The following is a 27,190-nucleotide window of genomic DNA, read 5'->3' as shown; positions in this document are numbered from 1 at the left end:
ATAATGGTATTCCATTTCCCTGTACCTTTGGGTGGTAACTCTATGTACGTCAAGCAAAGTGCAATGCATCTATAGTTGGGGTCTATGTACTGGTCAGTACCTCAAAGGGCACCTTTAGTTTGGACTGCACGTTGTAAATCCCATCACTTGTGCTTCTTTTTTATACTGAGGATTAAAAGTAGAGGGATGGTGATGTTCTTACTGTATTCTCCCATGTGCAGTCTGGTCAAGGTTGCTATCAAAATAAAGCCATACATGCAGTCAGAATGACCCTTGTTGTCAAGTGTTTTCTGGACCCCATGGGCAAAGAACTGACCCAGAAACTGAAGTTTATCCTGAGTCAGTGACAATCTAATTACTTTTGTAACTATCATCAAATCTAAGCAGGTCTCGCTGGTTGTTGGTGTTAGAATACATTTTAACAGGTTCAAAGAAAACTCCAGGCTCAGTCTTCAAAGTCTATTATACCTTATACTCACAGCCTCAAAAACAGACTAGAAAGGAGCCTGATACCTACCTCATGTCTGTTATTTGGAGCGATCAAAATATGCAAATTCAAAGATCTAACTTCTAAAGTGAATAATTCTGTACACCTGCCACTTTCTTTAGAAAATAATACATTTAATTCTGGGCTAGCAATTATTTATCTTCAAACAGCATAATGTCATTCCTTGGATTACAAATATAAACAGAAACTGTTAAGCCCCCACGCAAAATTGTCCGCCTCATCATGCAGACTTTTAAAGACATTAACCATATCTTCCCTAGTACATCTATAATACAATGAACATAAGTTAAGTTTAATCAGTCGTTTAGCATAACTTAACCTAGAATGATCCCTATTCCTATTCAAAACATATATTTCTCAATCCAATTCCACCTACGTATATTTTTATGCAAATTACATTCTAGAAGTGGTCAGATAAGGACAGTAAAGCAAAGAATTATGTACTGTGGATACCTTTGTCTTTCATCCAATGAAAGGGTCTAAAGCAATAATATCCAGGCAGGGGGTTATGTGGCTCCCATTTGCTCTGTGGTTGGCAAAACACAGTGCCATCCAGTTGGTAAACATCCTGGGTGCAGACTGTGGAACGACAAAAGGCACGGCAGGGAAGTGACAGTGCTCTCCTCTTGTCAGCAAGTGTAAGAACTGCCTGTGCTCCTCATGAAAGATATCATGTCTGGGGTCACCATCTGAGCATCTTGTATGAGCAGGTAAAAAAGCATTTTTAAAGTTAACATTCTGTGACTTTTAACTTTCAGAAATGTGTTTAGATCATTCCTTCTATTTTTTTTGTTGCTCTTCAATGGAAGAGCTGGGGCCGGGACATGGATCTAACTGTAATAAGCCAGTTAAGCAGATTGCTGCAATGTAGCAATTAGCTTAATACAGTAAAGTGCTTTTTTTGGCTCTTCAGTGTAAGAGGGGGAGGGGGTGCTGGTTCATTGTACATGTACAGGGTGCTGACTGAGCTAGATACACTTCTGTGGGGAGGCAGCGCTCCCAGAAAGGCTGGAAAGGTTCTGAACTGTATTTTGTAACTGGTAGTAATTATCACTCTTGTACAAAGGAAAGAGGTCAGGCTAACAAGAGTTTCTTTGAAAAATGACAGTCCTCCTTCAAGATACTACCTTGGAAATCAATTGGGCCAGATAGAAGGCTTTCCGGTCTATGGTGGAAACATGATGATCAAATGTGTGTGTGTGTGTGTGTGTGTGTGTGTGTGTGTGTGTGTGTGTGTGTGTGTGTGTGTGTGTGTCAGAGAGAGAGAGAGAGAGAGTTACCCCCATAAGTACCTAGATTTCTTATGACAGTATCTGTCTGAAAAAGAGTACCATTTATAACATAATGAAGTGGAAGCAACTGTTCTGCCGAGTGCTACTATGTTGCACTTTTTTTCATTTAGTTTGAGACCATTTTTGATGCACCAAGTATGTCCATATTCCAGCCCTTGCTGGAACTGTTTTGTATCAATGGATTTACATATAACAATGCCCAATTTGCAGTCATCAGCAAACTTGGTCAACCACACTTCTGGGATATTGGCTTGTATATCTGCAAAATAAATGCCAAACAGGGGACGGCCTAGAGCTGATCCCTGTAAAACTCCATTGGTTACAATATTACACTCAGAAAGGGAAACAGCAACTTTCACAAACTGGGATCTATTGGCTAGTCAATTTGCAATTCATTTGGGCAATGTAGGGATTTACATTAAGCTTGTCTAATTCTTCAATAACACCAGCATGGGGGGGGGGTATTGTCAAACGCCTTGGCCAGGCTAAATTAAGCAGTGGATATGGAATAACCACTGCCCACAGCCCCTTGTAACCTGGGATGCATTTTTTTCACCTACAATCCTCCACTTCTTTGAGGTGAAACAGCCAGCTGAACCAGCATTACTTCCCCTTGGGAAGACAAGTCAGTGTCAACCACTCGCTACTAACCTCTATCCATCTCTTCCAGTACTTAGGCAGATATCTGAAGTTAGTCTGATTAATCAGGGCTTTATTACAACAGTTTATCAGTTCTACTTCCCTTTATTGCATTTGTTGTACTTCCATCACTAAACTTCTAATAACTGTTTGAATAATCATCTCCACTGTAGTAAAGGTCCCATTAATCCTCTCTCTCAGAATCCTAGGAGCTATCACAATCAGACAGATAAAACTGATGTTTAGATTTCAAAACAAGGGTAGGACACTGTACCTCTGTGAAAACACCAAATGTAATGCCAGTAACTACATGCTTTACACAGCTTATGCAAAAAAACAGTAAAAACACTGCATTAACTTAAAAAGCGCCAAATGAATCAGATTATGTTTCTAAAGATGTAGATGTCACTATGAGGGATCCACTGAAAGGCAAAATGTGGAGAGCCTTCATGAAGACAGGAGATTTACAGCTTGTGACACTGCAAAGGAAATGGTGGAAATAATGTGTCTTTCTTAAATGGTATGAAGGAATGTAAACAACACATTTTACTTACACAGGGAGTCTTCACTCCATATTTGGTCCAGAATGTCATTTTCACTCTGTTTTTGTGACCAGTTCTTTGATCAAAGGTCTGACACGTCTCAAAAGGTGGGCTGTACAGGTGCAAACTAATTGCTGACTCTGTATGGCTAGGATTCTCCACACGGTGTAGTCCAATGGAATCTAGAAATTAAAGGTCAAAGGTCAGCAATTACTACAAGAAAAATTTTCATGAAGACAACGTATTAATATTACTGCATATTAACAATATTCAAAGAAAACACACTTATGTGTGTCAAGAATTGGTCTAGTTCTGAAAAAGATTAAAAACAAAGTAACAAACCCACTGTTCAAACAGGCCCAGAAAAGCTCATCAATATGAGAAGCTGTGACTTGAGATAGAGGGAATCTGTAAGATAACTTCTTGTGTGCCTTCAACTGAAGTCAAGTTCAGTTGGCCATCTTTCTGTCACACTTATAGAAAGCAGATTAAGATTATAGCCCATCAATGTTTCAGAATCTGTGGAAGTTGCTACCATTTTTTTTTCTTCGGACTGCAGCGCATCAAGACAGGCCATTCTGCGTCAAGTGAGGCCAGTCCTTTGGACATGAGTATAATCTTGTAGATCTTTTCTTTTTTTAATACTTAATATGCTTTATTCTCTTCAGTAGGCCTCTTTCAGTTGCATTTCAGGTCTAATTACTTTCAGTGATACTAAAATGAATGCCTGTAATTTAGACAGGACTATGCTGATGATGCAATGATGCAGAAATTTGCCACTTCTCCCTCAGGATTTCCTGGTGGCTCCGTATTCCCTTTCTGGTTGTCTTGACTGGATCCTTCAATGTCCTGGCCAAATTTTCCCTAGTAATTTCCCCTGAAAAGAGTCTACTAGTTAAGTGGAATTAACTTGGTCAACACATAATACGTAAATGGATAGATAGTTAGATGCTTAGCAGCCAGCTTAATTATGTTATGACCAAGATGGTTGCCATATATATGTGTGCCAAACCCAGATACTTGAATCTTCCACCCAAGAGCCCCTTATATTATTTATGGAGGCAAAAACCTTGAATTCTCATCTAAAGTGAAATGTCTTGGACCAATTTCTGATAACAAGACAGTTCTAAAAGATACAGGTCTCAGCTGTCATTAATTTGTGATGCTTTTTTTATAAGTAACATCACCCAGATCAAGCACTTTTTACTGCCTGAAGATCTGGCTGTGGTTGTACACACACTGTGTTTTTTCACATCCTGACTTTTGCAGCTCATTGTCCATGATGCTTCCAGGCTGTGATCTTGATTATGAGTGCCTAATTCAAACTTTACTGCTGGTTACTGACTGTTTAACCACATTATTAACAAATCACACTAGTACTCTTCACTTGCATTATCTATAAAAAGCTTCCTGAGTTTGCCTGCATATCTCCCCCCACCCCAACAAACATGCACACCCCGGAAAGAGCTGCATGCGCTATATAGTTTGTTTGACCTGTTTCAGAAAACATGCCTTCCAGAAGCTACAGATGGGGTGGTGGGATTGGCTCAGGTCCTTTATGACTTAAACATTCACTAACCAAGCATGGCAGCTTTGGAATCTACTACCTGTGTGGCTCTGGGATGCCCTAACCATCAGTGATCTTAAAATGTCTCTTACATTGCACTTGTTCCTGCTCACATTTTAACATCATTGCCTATGTGATGACCCTCCACTGCCAACCAATATGTGATGTGAATATCCCACCTCTGGGCCAGTACACAAGGAGCCTCAATCTTCACCACTGGCACCTGTGGAGGGACGCTCACTGGAAAGATAACAGGTACAAATACAGTATTTCCAGAAGCAGCTCTCTGTATCAAGTGCAATTTCCCTTAACAGCAAACAGAGACTACAGTCAGTCCGGGGCTGGTTCCTCTACCTTTCTCCAGGTCCCCAATAAGACTTCCCACTGACACAGCTATAGAGTTGAGCCCTTAGACAGGGTTCCAAGCCACGTCCTTCTACACTCTCTCTGTCCGACCAGTGCTTTGTGTCCCTGCTCAAGTAGCTGACACGCACACTCTTTGAGATTTGATTTGCACACACACACACACACACACACACACACACACACACACACACACACACACACACACACACACACACACATACACACACACACCTGGGAGAGGCTGGCAAAGGTTTACTAGTTATGCCCCCTCATGCCCAGACTACAAAGTAGTTACCACTGCTGCTAGAACCCCTTGACAGCTACATTCAGGCCCTTAATAAAGGGTGTCCAATCTTACTGTGTAACATTAATACTAATATTAATATAAATGGTAGTTTGACCAAGAGCAAAGCTGTTAGGAGTGGCCCACAGTGTCACCAAATAAATATACAAATACTTTCAAAACTTAAAATATCTCCACAAAGATCACTCACAATGAGACGTTTAAATATATTTAATAATAAATAATAAAAAAACAAGACAATACTGAATATGTATTCACAGGGACATCAGAGTTCAGAACCACAGAAAATATTTAAAACAACATTGCAGGACAGGCTCAGACAAATAAAAAAAATATCACAACTAAGCTTCTCTATATTCCTGACTGAATCTAAGAGAATTATACTATTCCCTAGTAACTTACTTAACAAAGCAAGGCAGATGATGTGGTGAATGGTTCTTCTTGTTTCCAGGTCCAAGACAGAATACAGAATGCTCTGTCTCACTCTAAGAGACTTCTCAAAATAATATCTAAAATATTACTGCTGGGACAGCTTGCAGAATGACATTATTTCTGGTCATCTGACTTCTAGTTCCCAGGCAAAATCCCCATTGCTGGCAGCTTGCAGTATTTAGCACCTACCCATAAAAATGCACACACAAGGGGTTTAACTCAGATCTTGGCAGGTGCTGGAAGTCATAAAACAACTAAACACTTCCACTCTTCCTGACTGGCAATTACTTCACCCCAAAGACAATACAGAAAGCTTCCTAGTACAGACTTTGTGTCTCTGGCTGCCTAGAAATCTGTGAGATAGCATTTTTATGGCCTAGCCCATAAAGTGATTTAATTTCAGATATTTTTCTAAAGTTTGCTTGACTGATGTTAACCCTGCAGTTTCCTATGTTAAAACATATACATTTAAACAGTTACAATAATGTATATATACTTCTGTTCTCTTGCAGTAGTACTCACTGTGGATACATTTTAAACACAAGCACTTTACAAATACCTTTTCAACACAAACATTTGATATACACATGACATACAGTTCTAATACATTTGTAACACAGGTATCTTATACAAATCATGTTGACATTCACAAATGACATGTAATTACTTACAAAATTCCAGCTAGCTGTGCTGGCAGTACCTCCTTTTGTCACAGCCTATGCATTCGACTCATCTGATATGTTGGTTAACACTGCTTTAATTTGGTTTTCTGACCAGTCTGTATTGTGCTGTAATTGAAGTGCATAGAACAGTGCATATAGCTTCATGAAGCAATATATGTGTATCCTAAATAAGGTGACTGTGTATTTGCATAGTACTAGGTCTGTGCTTGATAATAAAGTGGCGTCAACTGTGCGCTTGGTCTCTGAGTTTCTTCAAAGAATATGACACACACAAAAAAAGGAAAAATGTCTGCAAGATCTTTGGTGCTCAGTTGGTTTAACTCAAAGAATGTAAACAAGCAACTGAATTATGGTCCAAACATAAAAAAGAATGTCTTCCATGAAACCAGGATATCTTTATTTTCATTAAATACATATGGTGTACTGTGAAGACTTGTTCTCTCCTACTAGGGAACTAAACTTAAAAGACTGCACTTAGATTGGACAATCTTTTTCTCTGCTTATTCCAACTCTTCAGAACAAATTTCTTTAAAAACATTTTCATTTACAAGGGTACCTGTTGAAATGCCAGCACTTGAAATGCTGAGTGCTGACAAGAAGAAAAAAAAAAAGACCAAAAATATAGAAGAATGGTGAATCTCGAAGATTGTTCTTCTTTAATTTTCTTTTTTTGCAGGTGGCAAGCCCCCAGTACCCCTGATGTGCGGGGCCTTCCCCAAACTCCTGATCTTATATATACCAACGCTGAGATAGCCATACCTCACAGAAAAGGGAATATCCCAAGAAATGGCCATCTTGGACTTAAGTCCATTTTTTCGGCCATTCAGTCTATGTGTTTCGGGACTTGCAATAGAGGGTTCTGACATATCCATTTATAGCAATACTAACTTTATGTTTGCTCTTGGTGTCCATTTGTATTCTTCAATGAAAGAAAAATTTAAAATTATTTCTAATTTATTAACCAGGAAAATGCTCCATGTCCTTCAGATGTTTCTACAGGGTTATCAAAATGATACTGAAGGAAAGTTGATTAGTACACTGAGAAAACTTCAATGCATTGTCCATTTCCAAGAGATGTCTGTGAATTGCACACCACTGTTCTTTACTCCTTTTTGATATGATCTACATTAACCATACTGTGTTTATAAATGCCACTCAATGCCATATTTCAGAGTCTTGCTCAAAGATGTTATGTCTGTGCAATGACACCTGAAGTGTTGTAATTTTAATATATTCTGATCTGCTACATCTAAAGTCTTTGTAATAAATGTGCCATCTGGCATGTCAGAACTTTTGGTTACACAGAATCTGTTATGGTATCCAGTCTGAATGGTGTCTGAAGACAGCTGCATATTGTTCCTACTCACAAAAGCAAAATCAGATAAATAAATATTATTTAAATTACTGCACTGGTTAACAAAGCGCATGCCAGAATTTGACTGAACTGTAACTATGCCCAGCAGATGGAATAGAGTTTATTTAACAGAAGTATGACAAAATGCGTTGATAGTTGCCATGAGTCTTTAATGCAAGAAGGAGAGATATCACACTTTTTGAACAGTACTGCTAGCTGAACTCTTTACAGACACACACAGTATGTACTCAATAATACTGTGACATGAAGTGGCAGGATGATTCCTCGGTAAACTGTGACATCATGTGGCAAGAAGATGATTTCTAAAATGGCTGTTGACTGCACGCAACAGCTGTGGTGGTAACCAGGCTGGAGGAAGTACAGGTGAGGGCTACTCTCATTCCGGGGGTTGAGGATTCTCAACAGTGAGGATAATTTCAAATTAAGTATTATCAAAGAAGGTATTATCAGTGGGATTTAGCTTTGCAGCACTGAGACATAAAGCTCTGACCATGGCTCATAATAACTGGGGCTCAGTCTGCGGCCCATGTACTGAAAAAGCTGACCTAGGATGGGAGAGTGAGAGGTCAGTTTCAGCTCACTCATTCTAGGGGGAGGGAGGCAGTCTGATTTGCTGCATTGCTGACTCCTGAGGTAAAGGAGTACAGCATACAGCACATGCCAGAGATGTGTGCTTGGCTGTGCTAAGCTGCAGCTATTACAGTAACCTTTCTGGGGAAGTATGTACATATAAACATATACATGTACACTGGAAGGTACAGTAGGTCTTTGTGCATATGAGCATGTACATCAATCATCTGGAGAAGGGGCTTGAGCTTTATGTGGAATCCATGGATGGCAGGTAACAGTGCAACAGCAGCTGGATTTCATCTTCATCATACTCAGTGAACCAGTCTGCATGCCTATGGTGAATGAGGCTTGAAGGTCCTTAGAAATGTCCCATACTGCCACCACAGTTTCCTCTTTACACATATAGACCCCTATGCCATAAGCATAGGAAATATATGAGTTACATAACAGTTTAGCATAGTACAGGTCACCGAGATCTTATTGATCAAGTCCTACCTGTCAAAAATGCCCAGGTCTTCAAGAAGTGGTGTACTGTACTTTTTGGTGGTAACTACAAAAGGGCTACTAGAGATTGTGCAAGCGGACTGGGGGGGGGGGTTACAGTTAGGTTTACATAATTCCATCCATTTATTTTCTCTGTGTTTGTGCAGACTCAATTATCAGGGGATGTGGAGGTGTGTAGGCCCCTAGAAGGGAAGAAAAGGAGGACTTCCTCCACACCTCATAAACACTATTTTTTTAGGTTTCTCATTTTTAAATCCTGCACTACATGGCATTTTCAATATGTGTGACCTCTAGTTTGAAATATTGGGATGTGATTAACAGGATCTTGGTAAGTGGTCTGATATCATATCAATGTACACAGTGTTATACTGGTGGGGCCCAATGTTCAATCATTGCACACTAAGTGGCCTTCATATCTGAGAATGACTTGGTGATGGCTATTTACCACTTCAGTGGATTACCACTGCATTCACATGCTGGTTATTCTGGGGGAAATGAACACTTACCAAAACATGGGAGTCACTAAGCACAGTGTTTAATATTCACACAACTGGGTTACTATGCTAGAATGTGTACAAAAAAGACTACATAAAATATATGTAAACTTTTTTAAATAAAATGTGTGACTTATATAACCAGAAAGCTATGCATAACAATAAAGTGAACTTACAGATCATGTACTTCATTCTAGCATATTTAGATATTCTGTCAAATAGATTTTCTTTACTAAATTATACATTATTTCTGTAGTTATCTTTACTATTATTTTTTTTATTATTCTACCAGTCACTATACTAACTTACAGATTCTGGGTCCAGTGTTCATTTCTGATTTCTAGTTACTGTTATTTTGGAATTTGCAGGCTCTCCTAGTGTCTCTGTGGGGTTTCTCATGGCTGTCTTGTTCTCCTTCTACCTTCTCAAAATATGCTGGCTAACTAGTTACTGAAAACAGGCCACACATATATTGCATTAATACTTAACTGTGTTGCACTGGTATTGATTAAATAAGCGTCAGTGAAATAATTTATTTCAGAATCAGAATCACATTTATTGGCCAAGTATGCAACATACAAGGAATCTGACTCCAGTTTCAGTGACTCTGCAAGTATGAATTACATAAATGATATACATACAACTATTAAGAGCAAGACAAATGACATACATGCAACTATTAAGAACAGGACAAGAAAGTAAATATACATATACACACAAGGTGCAAAGTGCAACTCACTGCAAGAAATACTGAAATAAACTCTGAAAGAAACAAGTATTAACAATATGTAAACAATACTGCAGAATCCTCGAAGGCTTAGGAAAAAGAATACCCCAACCTAGTAAGCTGTTAACTGTTTGATGGCCTGTGGGAAAAAAAAATGTTCTTATATCTGCTTGTTTTGGTGTGTATTAATCTACAACACCTGGCTGATGGTAATAGTTCAAACAGATGGCGGCCTGGATGTGAAGAGTTGGTGATGACCTTCCCTGCCCTTTTCATGACTCTGGGATAGTACTGGTTCTGTAAGGAGGGCAAACTAGCACCAATAATATTTTCAGCAGACCTGCCTATTCGATGTAACCTATTTTTGTCATGATTTGACAGAAATCCAAACCGCACTGTTATGGATGAGCTGAGAACAGACAATGACTGCTGTATAGAACTGAATCAACAGTTCTTGTGGGAGGCTGAACTTCCTCAGCTGTCGCAGAAAGTACAGTTGCTGTTGTGCCTTTTTTATGATGCACCCTACATTGGTCTCCCACTTCAAAGCATAGTCATCCCATTTGGGAAAAACAAAACACCCACGAATTACTACATAGGTGGCAGCCCCTTAATACAGAAGAGGTAATTAGAGATCTGGGGACCCAGGTAGATAGTAATCTCTCCTTTGACAATCATATTGCCAAAGTAGTTAGGAAATCCTTCTATGTGGCCCATCTAATTACTAAAGGGTTTGCATCTAGAAATAAAGAGGTTATAGTGCCCTTCTACTCATCACTCATTAGACCCATCATAGAGTACAATGCCCCATTTGGGATGTACCTCACAAGACACTTTCAACAGCTGGAAAGATCACAAAAGTACCTCACCAACAGGATTACTGGCCTCAAACATATGTCCTATGCAGCCCGACTGAAAAAACTCTGGCTGTACTCAGTGGCATATCGCTTACTCAGAGGTGATCTCTGCCTGACTTACAAAGCCATGTCCAACTCAGAATTGATGGACATGCGCCACCTAAAGAAAGCCAAGTCACTGCGAGCCACGTGCTCTAGTGAGCTAAACCTCACCACAACAATAAATAGAACATGCTGGAGGGATAGATTCCTGTCACAGACTCCCCATGCTTTGGAACAAAATTCCAAATTACATCAGGCAGAGCCCCTCACTAACACTCTTCAAGAGAAACCTTGACGAGTGGATGGGTAACAGAAAATACACCCCTGGGATCACTTCACTGGCTCTGCTTGACAGAGGATCAGTTAATTAATCAATGGGGTAGCGAAAGCCGACACACTCTGGCTAGGCTTATAAATGCCCTCAGGCAGATAGCCTAGTACCTACCTATGAACCTAAAAGTTCTGGGAGATTATAGATCCCAAAAACGTAAAGTATTCCACAACTGACACAGTAGTATTTAATATAAATGGGGAATAATATTGTAGTACCACTCCTAAAGTACACTATCATCAGCCCACAGTTTTGAGAGTGCTCAGTTCCAGATTATTCTCTCTACACCAAAGGGACAGCTGCTCAACCTCCCATCTGTATGCAGACTCATTACCATTCCTGATGAGCCCGATGATAGTTGTATCGTCTGTGTATTTAATAAGTTTGACAGAGGGGGGTCCTAAGAGGTGCAGTTATTAGTGCAGAGAGAGAACAGCAGTGGGGAAAGCACACATCCCTGAGGTTACCTGTATTGATCATGTGATAGCTAGATGTAAATTTTACCAGTTTCACCTGCTGTTTCCTGCTGGTTAGAAAGCTGGTGATCCATTGACAGATGGAAGCAGGAACAGAAAGCTGGGAGAGTTTAAAGTAAAGAACTTCTGGAATTATTTAATTAAATGCAGAGCTGAAGTCCACAAACAGAATGCTTGCATATGTCCCTGGCCCATATTAACTGCATCATCCACTGACCGGTTCTCTCGATAAGCAAACTGAAGGGGGTCCAACGAGGGAGCTGTAATATCCTTCAAGTGGGCTAACACCAGCCTCTCAAAAGTCTTCATGATGACTGATGTCAAAGCAACAGGCCTCTAGTCATTCAATCATGTTATAGTGGATTTTTTAGGCACTGAAATTATTGTGGCTTGTTTTAAGTATAAAGGAACTTCACACAGCTCTAATGATTTATTAAAAATCAGAGTAAAAACAGGAGCCAATTGATCAGCACATGTTTTTAAACAGGAGGGATTTGGACCAGCTGCTTTCTTAATTTCCTGTCTTTAAAAAAATTATACACATCCTCCTTAGAGATAGTTAATGCAGGCTGAATGTTTAGCAGTGAACTAGGGTTTGCTATTATTAAATGTTAACCAGGTCTTAGTGGAGACACACATATCTTCACAGAAGCTCACATAAGATGTTACTGTGTCTGCTGGTTCATGCAAGTTAGCAGCAGAATCTTCAAACACACTCCAGTCTATACAATCAAAGCAGGCTTGCAGCTTCAGCTCTGCCTCAATAGTCCACCGTTTTGCTGTATTGATCACAGGTTTAACAGATTTTAACTTGCACTTATAGATAGGAAGCAAATTAATCTACCTGATTAACAAAACCTGATTAGCATAGGAATTTACCTGATTCAGAAAACCTATAGTCACTGCTTTTCATGCATGTTGTTCCTAGTTCACTTTAATATGGTGGCACCAAGGCTTTGTCATATACAACACACTGCATACAAGAGTGTTGTATATGACAAACCTATAGTCACTGCTTTTCATGCATGTTGTTCCTAGTTCACTTTAATATGGTGGCACCAAGGCTTTGTCATATACAACACTCTTGTATGCAGTTTATTTGTCCCAAATTGTGCTTGCATTAGGACCCAGTGAAAACAGTATTATTAATATTTCAGGATTGCCAGAGTCCCTATTTGAGTGGGACTGTCCTGAAATCAGCAGCCCAATCCCAAGTCCTGCACTGCCGGTTAAAATTCTGGTGACACAGACTCTGCTTTGTGATTTTTGATTGGCTTGTATACCAGCATATGGGCCAATCAAAAATCACAAAGCGGAGCTACTTCTGTATAATGCAGAACTGCCTGCTGTTCCGCATGAAAGAACTTTTTTTTTTTGGTCTCTCCCTGGCCATTTAAAAATCTAGCAACTCTGATGACACTGAACAACGCAGGACTGCTTAGTTTAGGTTTCTACAAGCTGATAAAGAATGGTGTGCTGGCCTGAAAGTAAAGAGGATGGATTCTTATCTGCCAAGCTTATGGCCCAAGTCTGGGGGCATACTGGAGATGCCACAGGGATAGCTAAGAGCTAAGAAGGATAGGTTATTTGATAGCAACACTCTTTTCTTATCACTGCATGGGAGATTTTCTGTAAAGGCCAGAAATCCCTCACAGGGCCAAAAGCAAACTAAGCTGATGAAATAAGTGGATTACTACATCTTTACACACCCAGTCTGTACTACACACAGTTATCACACTAGTATCCTTCCCTGTGAACTCCCATTCATTATGGCCACCTGAGCCTATCACATAACCAATAACCATAAGTTGTGGCAGCTAGTGCCTCTATTTCCTGAGGTAAGATGGCAGCCTGGGGCATAAACATATGACACCTGAGGAGGATGGACTGGATTCCCTAAAAGATCTGAAGGTTGGTGCAATGTGACCATAAATACATGTAGTTTGTCATCAGATCGTAAAGTACATCAGCATATAGAACTATCACTACCTTTCCCAAGTTATCAGGAAATGCTAATTTGATTAAGGTTAGGCATACTGTCTTTCCCCCCAATACTTTATAACACTTTAAAGTAAAATAATACAGAAGTAGGAGCATTTTCTACCTCAATATCCATGTTCAGCTTGGTTATATGGGTGTAGGTATTTTTGTGAAAATGGCACATGCCCTCAGCTCTCAAGACATGAGCGATGATTCATAAGATGGCTTAGATGACCACAGTTTGAGAGGATAACTCGACTCAGTGTACAACCTCCTAATCATAAACAATGTAACTCCTCCGAATCCATCTTCATTCCCTTGTTGACAATTTAAAGAAACAAATCTGTTGATATGAACTTCCAGAAATAAGGCATATACTATATCTATTAGGTTATTTGGGCATCCACAAAAGTACAGCTTAAAATACACAGAAAATATTTAAACTGCATGTGCTACTGTTTACTTATTTAACATTTGTTTACCAGGGAAATCTGACTGGGACAGATCCCATTTTCAGCAGAGAGAAACACTCCAGGTGCCTTTCTTTGGAATGTGGAAGGAAACCACAGCACCTAGAGGAAACCCACGTGAATACAGGGAGGATATGCAGACCCCACACAGAAGGCACCCCAGACGAGAACTGAACTGGAGAACCTTTTGCTATGAGGTGACAATACTAACTGCTGCACCAATGTGCCACCCTGTTGTTCTGAATACTTAATCTATCCTCAGTCAACAACTAGAGTGACTGCTAATATCCTCTAGGTAAGATAACACCATAGGTTCATAGGTTCATAGGTGTATACTAGACTAATGGCCCTGGAGCCTTTGCAAGCCTAGCTCATAGGATTACCCTGGCATCGTGCCACCCAACCTTAGTTCCCAGTGCCTTTGTTGAGCAGAGCCACTGGAGTGATCCCCAGGGTGAATTTTCTACTTCCCATCCACTCATCAAGATTTCTCTTGAAGAGGGCCATTGAGGCGCTCCGCTTGACATGCATGGGAAGTCTATTCCATAACATGGGCAGTCTCTGTGTTATGAACCTGTCCAGGAATACAAAAACTGCTAAAACTGATACATCATTTAAGAAGTTTAAGATGATTCAGTATCTAGCCCTGATGAAAAACCTCTGATGAGTATGCCAATTACACAGTCCACTTTGTTACTGGAACTTTTTTTTAATCTAGAATGACCAGGAAAACTGTGACATACAAATTAAGGTAATGGAATGCTGACTGTTACTGTGATCCTAAAAAGCAGAGGTAATGAAAGTACAGTTGTGTAAAATCTTACCATCATGGTAGATTTCATTCTGTTCACTGCTGCAGTATTCCTAACATTAGGGATCCCCTGCCTGGGGCAGCCCAATGTCCGGCCAGCAAACCAAGCCTTAGATTGCTTTAAGGTACGCTGTACATTACATGTATACTCCTTGTGAAGCACAGGGCATAAAGGTGACATCTGGACATACCATCCTCAGAAAGGAAAGCCCCACTAGGAATGCCAGTCCAAGGAAAACCAAGATGTAACCAGTACATCCAGAAGAGAAATGGACCAGGGGAGGAAGGAGGGAGTGAATACTACAACAGTTAAGAGAAAGACATCTACCATTATGGTAAGATTTTTGCCCTATTGTACTATGTCCTCCCACTTCACTGTTGCAGTATTTATAACATTAGGGAGAGTGCCAAAGCACAGGAAGAAACTTGGGAGGAGGAAGGGCCAACAGAGATATCTAGGAAGCCATGAAGGATGGCCCTAGCAAAACTAGCTCTACCTCTGGAAATTCCATCCAACTTGTAGTGTTTGGTAAAAGTATACACACAAGTCCAGGCAGCTGCCTCAAGAATAGAGTTAGTATCCAAAACCTTGAAAAAAGCACCAGAAGAAGCTACAGCCCTAGCAGAATGAACCTTTACAGAATAAGGAAGGCTCTTACCATGAAAAGAATAACAAAAAGAAATAGCTTTAGAAATCTAAGAAGAAATAGTCTGCTTGGAAACAGCTAATCCCAAGGACCTGGGATGAAAGGAAACAGAGCTGATTAGATTTCCTAATAGTCTTAGTCTTATCCAAATAAAATCTGAGTTGTCTATGCACATCTAATATGTGCAGCACCTTCTCGCTAGCAGACTGTGGAGAAGGGAAAAAAAGTGGGCAAATAAATAGACTAATTAAGGGACAACTCATTCATCACCTTAAGTATAAAAGAAGGATTAGTAGGCAAGGACACTGTATCCTTATGAAACACCAAAAAAGGAGGACAAGCCATAAGGGCTTGAAGCTCAGACACCCATCTGGCAGAAGTAAGGGCTAACAAAAGAGCAATGTTCCAAGGAAGCTGAAGCCGCAGGCTCTAAAGGAGTCAAAGCCAACATCTCCAAAACAAAATTATGATCCCAGGGACGATGAACAGGCATCCTGGGAGGCCTAATATGAAGGACACCTTTAAGGAATTGTTCACCTTCAAATGTAGAGGCTAAAGGAGGAGATAAAGGCAGACAAGCAGAGCTAATGATATATGGGCCTTAACAGAAGAGTAAGCCAATCCAGCATTGAGCAATTCACACAGATAAGAGAGAACCAAGGGAACATCCACAGAAAGTGGATCCAGTTTATGAGAAAGATGACAAATAGAAAACCTCTTCTATTTGGATAAGTACGATTTCCTAATATTGGGTTTCCTGGTCTCCTGCAGGACCCTAAACACATCCCAAGAAAACATCCCCAGAAAAAAAGTGTCTATGTGGAGTCAAAATCCTATCACTCACAGTGTCAGTTGAAGAGTGAACAGGTGGGGATGGATGAGAGATCCCTTGTCTTGTGTGAGTAGATCCACTCTGTGAGATAACTTGTGATGACTACCCATGGCTAAATGCATTAGAAGAGGGAACTAATGCTGTCTCGGCCAAAAGGGAGTCACCAACAAGATTTTGGGGGCATCTTGTTGAATTTTGAACCGGATTTTTGGAATGAGGGGAAGGGGAGGGAAAGCATAAATAAATATCCCCTTCCAAGAAAAAGAAAGGATGTCTACCTTCCATACCAGAGGACCTGGGACTCTGGCATAAAAAAGAGGAAACTGTCTGTTCAGACGGGAGGCAAATAGACTACATAAGGAGTACCTCACTGGTGGGCAATGTCCAGAAACATATCCTTATGAAGCATCCATTCATGGAAATGAGTTAAGGACCTGCTCAGAGTGTCTGCCATGATGTTTTGAACTAAGGAAATGTAAACTGCCTGAAGAGTCACTTGACAGTGCACAGCAAGATCCCATACCAGGAGTGCCAACTTGCAAAGAAGATAAGATCTTGTTCCCCCTGTTTGTTTAGGTTCAAAGGCGTTTACTGGGCTAACGACCACAAGGGCCTTTTTAAGCCTAGCCGTGCATCCCAAATGTCTGACAAGTTTTGATACCCTTGATAAGTGTAAGCATGGGCCTGAGAGATAAACCATTTACAGGTTACTTGTATCCATTAGAGACACAGGTGCCAAACCAGGGATGAATTTCTGGTTTCCCATCCAATTTTCCACGTTGCACTTGAATTGGGTTAGGGAGGAACTCTGCTTCACATGGATGGGGAACCTGTTCCATAGAAGCAGTAGTCTCTGGGAAACATATCTGTCCAGCAGGTCCTATTTATATCACAGGCAAGGTTTAAGTCTTTAGAATGGGTAATACTGATGCTGTTTGTTTTGTGGGTATGCAGGAGGTCCATCAAAGTGGGGTCTGACAATGCCCTGCATGCCAAACATAGATCTTCCCTTAAAAGCCTGTAGGAGACAGAATACAGAGATACAGTCTTGAGGCGGTCTACATTGGACATTTTACTTATGCCATGTATTCTTTTAGTGAGGAATCTCTGTGGACGTTCCAGTTGTTGGATATGCCTGGTTAGGTACATATGAAAGGGGACATTGTATTCACTTATAGGTCTGATGAATGTTGAATACAGTGGAACAATGACTTCCTTGGACAAAGATCCCATACATTTATTTATAAGTTGAGCAACATAGAATGATTTCCTCACCACTGAAGATGCATGATGGTCAAAGGCTAGATTACTATGTATGTATGTTCCTAAGTCCCTGACTAATGAGTCAACTCTAGGGGCTGTGTTGTCAATATGATAGCTACCAGGGATGGATGACTTCCCAAATGATACTATTATGCATTTCTTGGCATTTAGTTTTAGTCCATGGTTCTGACACCAGTCGTTTGTCTGTGCCAGCCCTTCCTGGAGAACATCTGTGTCAGTGTGAGATTCAATGACAGCTACTAATCTGCAAACATCTACAAATTTAGTCAGCCAGAGACCACTGACATTGGCCTTGATGTCTGAGAAGTCAATGCCAAAAAGAAGTGGTCCAAGGACTGATCCCTGCAGGACTTCACTTGTGACTGGCCTCTTTGTAGAGGTGGACTCCCCACTTCTAACTTCCTGGGTACTGTCTGTGGTACTGCCACTTGGCTATCCACCAGGTGACATACAGGTTTACAACTAACTTCTTGAGTTTATCAACAATGCCCGAGTGGGGTATTGTGTCAAATGCCTTGGCCAGGTCAAGGGAGCCAGTATGAATGATTTTGTCCTCATCCACTGCTTTGGTGACCTTCTCAAAGAAGTCCACCAGGTTGAGTAGGCATGATCTGCCCTTGGCAAAACCAAACAAGGGGTTGGTCCAGTGTCTGGAGCTTTACTATATCTCTGTTGATCATTTCCATGATAATTCTTTCCATGTCTTTACACATAAGACTAGTGAGACTTATGGGTCCGTAGTTTCCAGGGTCTGTAAATGGCCACCTTTATGCAGAAGGATGACTGTTGCCTTTCTCCATTCATGAGGCACGAAACCTGTTTGGAGGCTACAGTTAAATAGTAATTCTAGAGTCCCTGATAGGTTAAGTTTCATGCTATTTAGAAGGCATCCTGGGATATTGTCTGGGCCCATTGATGCAGTGTTCTTGGTCTTAGAGAGGGAACATTAAGGACCTGTTCCCTAGTGATAGTAGGGGGAGTTATATTTGATGATATTTTCTGAGGGAAGGTTGAGGGGGAGAGAGGGGTAAAGTTGGAGCTGAATTTATCAGCCAAGAGGTTTATGTCTTCTGGCTCAGTATAGGTGGTTCCACTTACAATGAGCTCTGCACACCACTGTGTATTGCCTTTGAGGTTGTGGACATAGCTAAAGAATGCTTTGTGGATGTCCTTGGCCTGGGAGGCTTAACTTACCTCAAATTTGCCTTTGGTAGACTTTATTTTCCTCTGAGTTGTTTGTTTAATTTGGTAATAGTGCTTTTATCCTGCTCAGTGCTGCACCTCCTAATTTTTGCCATGGTTGTATTCCTCCTATTATACAGCCTATTGATTGTGTGATTCTAGACTTGTTTTTTGAGTTAGTTCTGTACTTCTTCCTGGTGGGTACAGCTACCTCTATGCAGCTATTAACGTGCTTGTACAGGGTTTCTGTGAACAGTTCTGCATAGACAGCAGTGTTCTCAGGGTTTATGGGGGCTTGAAATTTTGCCAGATTCTCGCTTAACTGCAGGAGATTAGCCTTAGAATAGTTCCTGAATATTCCAGGTTTAGCTGGGGGTCCAGGTTTTATTTTTACTTCAAAGGAGACCATTTTGTGGTTTGACCTTAACAGGGAAGGCATTACAGTAGGGGGTGTGCAGCACTCTCCCATATTAGTGAGGACCAGATCCAGTATGGTTGTACCCCTGGTTAGTATACTGACTATCTGGTCCAGGGAGATTGTGTTTACAAAATCCAGGAATCTCTGTGCATATACGTTTGGTGTTTACATATCACCTCACTTTGGTTTTGTGTGTAAACACCATGAGAGGTCCCAGGCAGAAAAGAGAATGAAAGGCCTGAAGAGCCAGTGGAAGGGCTTTTATCTCTTTGACACTGATATGCTCCTTCCGTTGAAGAGAAGTCAACACTCCCTACACCTTTAGGGAGCCAAAAACTGCTCCCCATCCTATGTCTGAAGCATCTGTGAACAGCTCCTGAGAGGGAGCCCTGGATTTAGGGCCAACTGCTGGATCCACCAGCGGAGTTCTTTCTTGACACAAGGTAGAAGAGGAATTACAAATTCTAGGGGATGAACATGTTGAAGCCAAACTGACTTCAGGAGCCACTGAAATTTCCTCGTGTTAAGTTTGGCCAGAGGGAGCACAGAGATGGTGGATGCCATGAAACCCAGAGCTCTCAGAAATGTCCTGACTTTAACTGAAGACAGAGGAAGAATAGTTTGAAAGACGGAGATGAGGGTCAAGGCCTTGGGAGGAGGCAGGGATGCCAGCAAAGGTACCGTCTGAATCCTGCAACCCACAAAAACATGATCCTAAGGAGTCAGAGAAGACTTTTTAAAGTTTATTGTAAATCCCAGGCTCTGAAGAAGAGACATGGCAAAATGGAGATTTTGCACCAGGTTCTCTAGGGAGGATGTCTGAAACAGCAGATTGTCCAAGTACGGAAATGGTTGGATCCCCTGAAGCCTGCAAAAAGCAATTGCAGGAGCGAAGCATTTGGTGAATATCCTTGGAGCAGTTGAAAGGCCAAAGGGCATAGCAGAGAACTGAAAATGCCAGGAAGCAACAGAGAAATGCAAAAACTTCTTGAAAAGGGGATGGATCAGAATATGAAGATAGGCACCCTTGAGATCTAGAGACACCATATAAGCCCGAGGAAGTAAAAGAGAGAACAAAGTCTGAAAGGACAACATCCAAAAAGTGGGCACCTTAGAAAAGTGTTTAGATGAGTGGGGTCTAGAACTGGTCTCCAAGTACCCCCCTCTCTGGGTACCAGAAATATCTGGAGTAAAACCCCATCCCCTTTGGGACACAGGCACCTCTTGCATAGTACCCTGAGTTAAAAGATCCTAAAGCAACTCTGGGAAAAGGAGAGTTGTTCCAGAGGGTGCTGAGGAATGCCCATAAAAGGGGGAGAGATTTCCACGCCATGAAATACCCCTGTCCAGTAATGGACAGAACCCAGGAATTCTGAGTAATCTGTAGCCAAACAGGAAGAAAGAGACAGAGAGAGGTGAAGAAAGAGGAAAGTGGCTGGGAAGAATAGGATAGTCAGACAGCACCTGGTTTATCGGGAAAGGAAGACTTGAGGCACTGAAGTCTGGGTAGTCTTAGCAGCAGGACTCCAATTACCAACCTTTTTGCCCTTAGAAGGAGGGTGAAACAGACTGTGAACAAAGGCTGGCTTATTGAGGTAGTTTCTCTGGAACTTATGACAGGAGAAACAAACACATTTCAGTTCCTGTAAAGCCTTTCCCTTATCCTGAAGGGACTTAAACAATTCAGCATCAGCTTCACCAAACAAGTGTTTATTATCAAGAGAGGCATCCATCAACTTAGGCTTGATATCATCAGGCAAAAGTCAAAGCCAAAGCCAAGAATACCTCCTCATCACAGATCCCAAAGCAGCAGCATCTGCTGCATCATAAGTAAACTTGATGGAATGATAAGTCCCTTACCCTCAGAGTCTGGAAGATCAGACATAACCTAACAAGCCTGGGATAGGAGAGCCAACACATACCTGGAAATATGGGTCTACTAATTAACAGCCCTAAATCCCAAGGTAGCAGAGGTAGCTTCTTACCTAGCCTTTCCACGGTTCAGTTATTTTTATCAAAGGGCATTATTTGGGTGGAGGAAACAATTGAGAGGGCTTGTCAGAGGCTACAGACACCAATGAGGGGTCAGTAGCAGGACACCTGTACAAAAAATGTATAGTCCTCCGGCACCCTATAAAATCTATCAGGTTTCTTGGAAACGGGGTGAGAATCTGGAGCTTTAGAGGCACTGGAAAACGCATCCAACAAAGCATCCAAAATAGGAGAGACCTGAGCACAATCCCATTTAAAGAACTCCATCATCCTGGAAGTTGTGCCCCAAAAAGAAATCTCTTCAAATGGAGTATCAGGATTGGCAGAGTCCTCTTCCTTTGACCCACAATCCAAAGGAGAAGGAATCTGAGAGGAGTAAGAAAGGGATTCCTCATCCAAATCCAACTCCTCCTCAGAGGAATCCAGTTCCCTGGGTCTTTTAAGGGGAGTACAGGACCAAGGGGGAGCAGGAACAGAAACAACCTGAGGAGGTTTCAATGCCATCAAAGCACTAAATAAACCCTGACTGAAGGCCTGCCACTCACTCTGGGGACCCTTAGGTGCAGGAGAAATATGTTTAGTTTTCTGGTTATTCTTTTCTTGGCTTTTCTTTCCTCTAGCTTACCCCAATCTTTACCCATCAAAACCGGTAGGAAACTCTTTCTTGATTTATAAGTTACTTTAAACAACTCTGTTCTTACTATAAATCTCACTAACTTTAATTATCATTCTAATCCCTCACACCTTTAAAACGACCTCACTAGTGATTTTTCTTTCCCTTTATTAATTCTTTCAACCTAACAACACTACCCTCTAGTGATCTTTTCCTTTCTTAACTTTCCACCTATTTCAATATTTACAAAAAAATTGTGTGTGCATATATATGTGTGTATATATATATATATATATATATATATATATATATATATATATATAAAATGTGTATACATCTATATCTATGGATATCTGTGTGTGTGTGTGTGTGTGTGTATATATATATATATATATATATATATATATATATATATATATATATTGTAAAATACTCTGTTTTTCTCTCTGATATTGTAACTTCCCACAATTTATTAGTCTGTTCCTCATTCTGTTATATTGTACTGTATTATACTGTAATTTTTGTAACTTCTTGTAAAATACTGTGTAATCATAATGTGTTTGTGGAGCTTCTCTCCCTGGGCCTCCTCTGAAAATGGGCTCCTGTCCCAGTCTGACTTTCCCAGTCAACAAATGTTAATAAATAAATAATAAATAAATACATTTAATGGGACATCTGCTTTATAAAACTTGGAAGGCTCTGACCCAGGATGGCATCCAATAATAGTAGTGGGGATTTCTTCTCTAACTAAAATCTGAGGAAAACCCCTAGTCCCCTTGGAAATGATCAACGGTGGTTCCACCTGAATGTCTGAAAGTGACGTCTGAAAGCCTCCTCAGATGTGCTTAAAGTCAGATCCCCGCTGGCCTCCAACCCAGTCAAGGCAGAGGAATCCAACCACAAAGCCGGGCGAACCTACAGGCATGCAGTCACCTCGGGAGAAACATCCGGTGGAGGCTGAACAGTGGAAGATTCTGGCCTACGCTTCTTGGCCTTCTACTTCCCTGATGGCTGTCCCTCTGGACGGGAAGTTTCCTCCATCATATCTTTTGTGAAAAGTTTAATGTTCTGATTCTCAAGATACAGTGCTAAAGAAGAAAGTCTACTACACAAAGTTTTAGGTACAAAAGCCTGACAAATGGAACAGCAGAATGTATGGTCATGTGAGGCACCATGGCAAAACAGACACTGTTTGTGGCGGTCTTTATGGGGAATCTGTCTCCCACACTGGCATTCGCTGTTCTTGGATGATATGAAACCCCACAAGCAACAAAAAGAAAGGCAGTAAAAAAGGAACCACAATGGGGCAGTTATCTGCAATGGCTCAGTGTAACCAGCAACAGAACATAGGCATTCAGACCGATGATCACGAGATGGCATTCGGACTGGCGGCAAAGAAGTTCTGAGAGAGATATGTCCAGATGTCAACTTTATGCCCTGCACTAATGATGATCAAGAGATGGCATTCGGACTGGCGGCAAAGAAGTTCTGAGAGAGATATGTTCAGATGTCACCTTTATGCCCTGCACTAGCGAGGAGCATACGTGTGATGTAAGGCATACCTTAAAGCAACCTAAGGCTTTGGTACACTGGCCACATATCAGGCTTCCCTAGGTAGGGATCCCTAATGTTATGAATACTGCAACAGTGAAATGGAAAACATTATTTAGTACAAGAGACAGACCGATGATCACGAGATGGCATTCGGACTGGCGGCAAAGAAGTTCTGAGAGAGATATGTCCAGATGTCAACTTTATGCCCTGCACTAATGATGATCAAGAGATGGCATTCGGACTGGCGGCAAAAAAGTTCTGAGAGAGATATGTTCGGATGTCACCTTTATGCCCTGCACTAGCGAGGAGCATACGTGTGATGTAAGGCATACCTTAAAGCAACCTAAGGCTTTGGTACACTGGCCACATATCAGGCTTCCCTAGGTAGGGATCCCTAATGTTATGAATACTGCAACAGTGAAATGGAAAACATTATTTAGTACAAGAGACATTACAAAATGAATCCCTGCAACACTGAGATAAAAGCATGCAGGTGAAGCACATCTGAAATTAGTATTTAAGTTGTATCCTCTGAGGGGTACTTTACCGGTTTTCACTGTTCATGGTTCAAAGATATAAAGTTAGAAGTTCTTTTTTTTTCATCTTCATTGGTAAGAGCATACTTTTGTTCATATGCTTATGCTGAAATGATCACGACTTCTAGTTATAATACAGTCATACAGAAATAAAAAAAAAATCAAACACACAATAAATACATGCAAATTCTTTAGTTTTTGTGCATGTTTGTAACTTATATTTTGAGTGGGAAAATAAAACTCCAGGAAAGCCCCATCAAACACAGTAATAAATAAATAAATAAATGGGAGTTTTCACTGAATGGTTTGCCTGTGTGACCCTTTTACCTTTCGGTTGGAATAGTATTCTAAGTGAGGAATATGTGGTCTAGTTCCCGTAACTCCCACTAGCTTTTCCTCCCCATTTGTTTGAAAGTCTGGTCACGTAACCTTCTTTGCTCATCTTTATGCTTCAAGTTTGGGGCCCTCAAAGTTCTTTCTGCATGCAGTGAATTCAGCTTTATTAATGGAAAGGTTGTTGGTTTCTTTACTTGGGGGAAGGGCAAAAGTGCCTGCCTTTGAATTCAGCTGCTGGAAACACAAGGAAACTACTTAAATCTAGTTTAAGCAACCTCTGCTGCTGTTACAGTGAAATTCATTTCATACTTTATAGTGAAGTATTTGTAGAAAGTTTTTTGTATGATGCATTACAAACCATTTACCATCATAGCTGTTTTTCTGCATTGCAAGATCCCTTACTTTATTTCAGTGCCTGCAGTATCTGTTGCCAGTTTTGGACAATTATTTTCTCTGCGAGATATGGAAATATTTACTGCTTCTTTATGGATATGACTCGCGTTATAAAATGAGTGAAAATAAAGATTAAAGACGTAAATGGCAGAAGGTACTAAAATCTCTATTTTCTTCAAACTCAGTGATGGGACCTTTGAACAGCAAAGGCAATAATCCAGGGAAATCCTCTAACATGTTTAAATTTACAAAAAGGTATATGGTGACCTAAGAAAGCTTTTCACAGCAACACAGACACCAGGTACAAATATTGTGCCGTCGCAGTGACGAGAAGAAGTGGTACGGATGTGTTTCAAATGACAGCATTCTGGATGCACAAAAGTGCATCTACACACAATAAAATATATGTATATAAAATAAACGGAATCTTATTTTCAAAAGGAAAGGCTGTACCTCAGAACAGCAACCCCCAAGTATCACTATAACAAAGTATAAAACATAACATGTGGTGAGGGACAGCTCCTCACTCAGTGATGCCCCACCTCCAACAGCTTTCTTAACAAGAGTAATATAATAATTCCAAAGCTTCCACTATTTCAGAAGAAAAACATACTCCTCCCTCCAGATACTGTAGCAGTTCCTGACTCATTTGCAGTTTAACAGTTTCTACCACCAAATATGATACCCATGTGCTGTTCTGTCAAATCAGAAAAAAGCGCAGTGTGAAAATGAGGCTGGCAAAATAAGATCCGAGCAAAAACTGAAGCTGTGCAAAGAAAATGAATGAAAGCATCTGGTGTTATGGTGTATGTGCTCATTCATTCTGGTTAGTTGTCAGCTGGTCACACAGCAGATGATGATATGAGACACCTTCCTGCACCTTTGTACAGCTGGTTATGGGTACACGGCTTGGGTGCCATTCAATAGGGTAGAACAGCGGAATCATCAGACCAACAGGATGCTGCGAAGTGTGGAAAAAGGTAATCAAATAAAAGTATATTCCAGAGCAGTGGGACATGCTAATTTCCCAAGACATGATTCTATACCAGGATCTTTATTGCCACAACCACTCAAGACCCATATGAAATCAGCGCCTCTCTAGCCTATCAAAAATGTGGCACATAAAATACTCTTCCAAGACTTCCAGTTAAAACCCCAGATGAATCTGCACCAGACTGTAGAATACAAATAACTAATTGCTTTACATCGTATTCATTTCGTACATAAAATAACCTAAAACAATCGCTAAATCATAGGCGTAGTTACTGGTGTTTGCTGACCATGTACAATGTTTCCTTATCTAAAGTAATTACTGTGAACACTGCTGTTAAACCTAAGTGAATACAAACCTCCTAGTTCTACCTGAGATCTTTTACTCTTAAAAAGGAAATATTCTGGCAGCTGAACAGAGAAGACAATTATTTTTTTTTCTTTTCTTACAAAATAATTACTCTGTCTTTAATACAGAAAAGTTAAATAATAAACAGATAGATGGGGATACTGCAATATAAAGTAAAAAGAACAGAAGAAAGAAAATAAAAGAGAATGAAAAGGAGAAACAAAGAGGGATTGTGAATACGAATAAAATTATAAGTAACCTGAAAAAGATGACTTTTCCATGTGCATTTCTTCAGAAACAGTTGAACTCGAAGGGACGTCACTTATGTGCCACAACCATGTCACAAAAGCTGGATGCTTCTGTTAAAAATATATACTACAGCAGCAAAACAGAAATATTAATACCTTTTACATCTCTGAAAGTACTCTGGGATGCACACTGTGCTGAGATAGTATCCCGGTGATGAGCAAAGCTTTATCTTGTTCCAAAAACCTGTCCTTAAGCACTTCTTGACTCTACTTTTGATCCTATATATCATATACCACAACAAAATCCTATCGTACCTTAGTGTTACTGTCAGTATTCAAAACCAATATCACAGCATTTTCTAAATCCTATACGGAAGTGCACCAAATTATACATTAAAGTGTACCACTTCAGTGATGTACACCAAAGGTGGATTGATCATGTTATGCAGCATTTGTTTTACAATTATGTTAATTTCCCGGTACATACCTTATGATAATGCTGCACGTGATTTTGCTAAAAATGATTACAGTGTGCTATTTGATTTTTTTAATTGCACTGTTTTCTCAGTTTTTATATATAACCACATCCACAAAATAATGTCATGGCAGGTACAGAGCTATGATTTATACATATCTGCAAAGCATTATAGGAAATAAAAAAGTAAGCCTCCCTCTTCAAAGGAGCTGTTTCATATTATTCTGGCATTGTACATTTAATCATGTTACATCAGACTCCAAATGTTTGTAACTTACACTTGCTTTAGAACATGACCAATACATTTCAACTGCTATTGTATGATTTACTTACTCCTTTCAGATTTTATTTCATAAGCTAATTAACTAACT

At 40.4% G+C, this 27,190-nt stretch overlaps 1 protein-coding gene across 1 annotated transcript in view; it reads right to left on the bottom strand.

Moving 5' to 3' along the window:
* Window positions 1-27,190, bottom strand: part of CDO1 (cysteine dioxygenase type 1) — a 214,606-nt gene that overhangs the window by 24,553 nt on the left and 162,863 nt on the right. The window contains exon 4 of the mRNA XM_044059637.1: window positions 2,994-3,163. Within this exon, the coding sequence (XP_043915572.1) occupies window positions 2,994-3,163 (170 nt within the window). The remainder of the gene's footprint in view (window positions 1-2,993; window positions 3,164-27,190) is intronic.

The sequence above is a fragment of the Protopterus annectens genome, chromosome 17.part0 (assembly GCF_019279795.1).
Source record: "Protopterus annectens isolate FY-2018-M chromosome 17.part0, PAN1.0, whole genome shotgun sequence".
In the NCBI taxonomy this organism is placed as follows: domain Eukaryota; kingdom Metazoa; phylum Chordata; order Ceratodontiformes; family Protopteridae; genus Protopterus; species Protopterus annectens.
The sequence above is the reverse complement of the archived record's forward strand: the minus strand, read 5'-3'. Positions and strand labels throughout refer to the sequence as shown.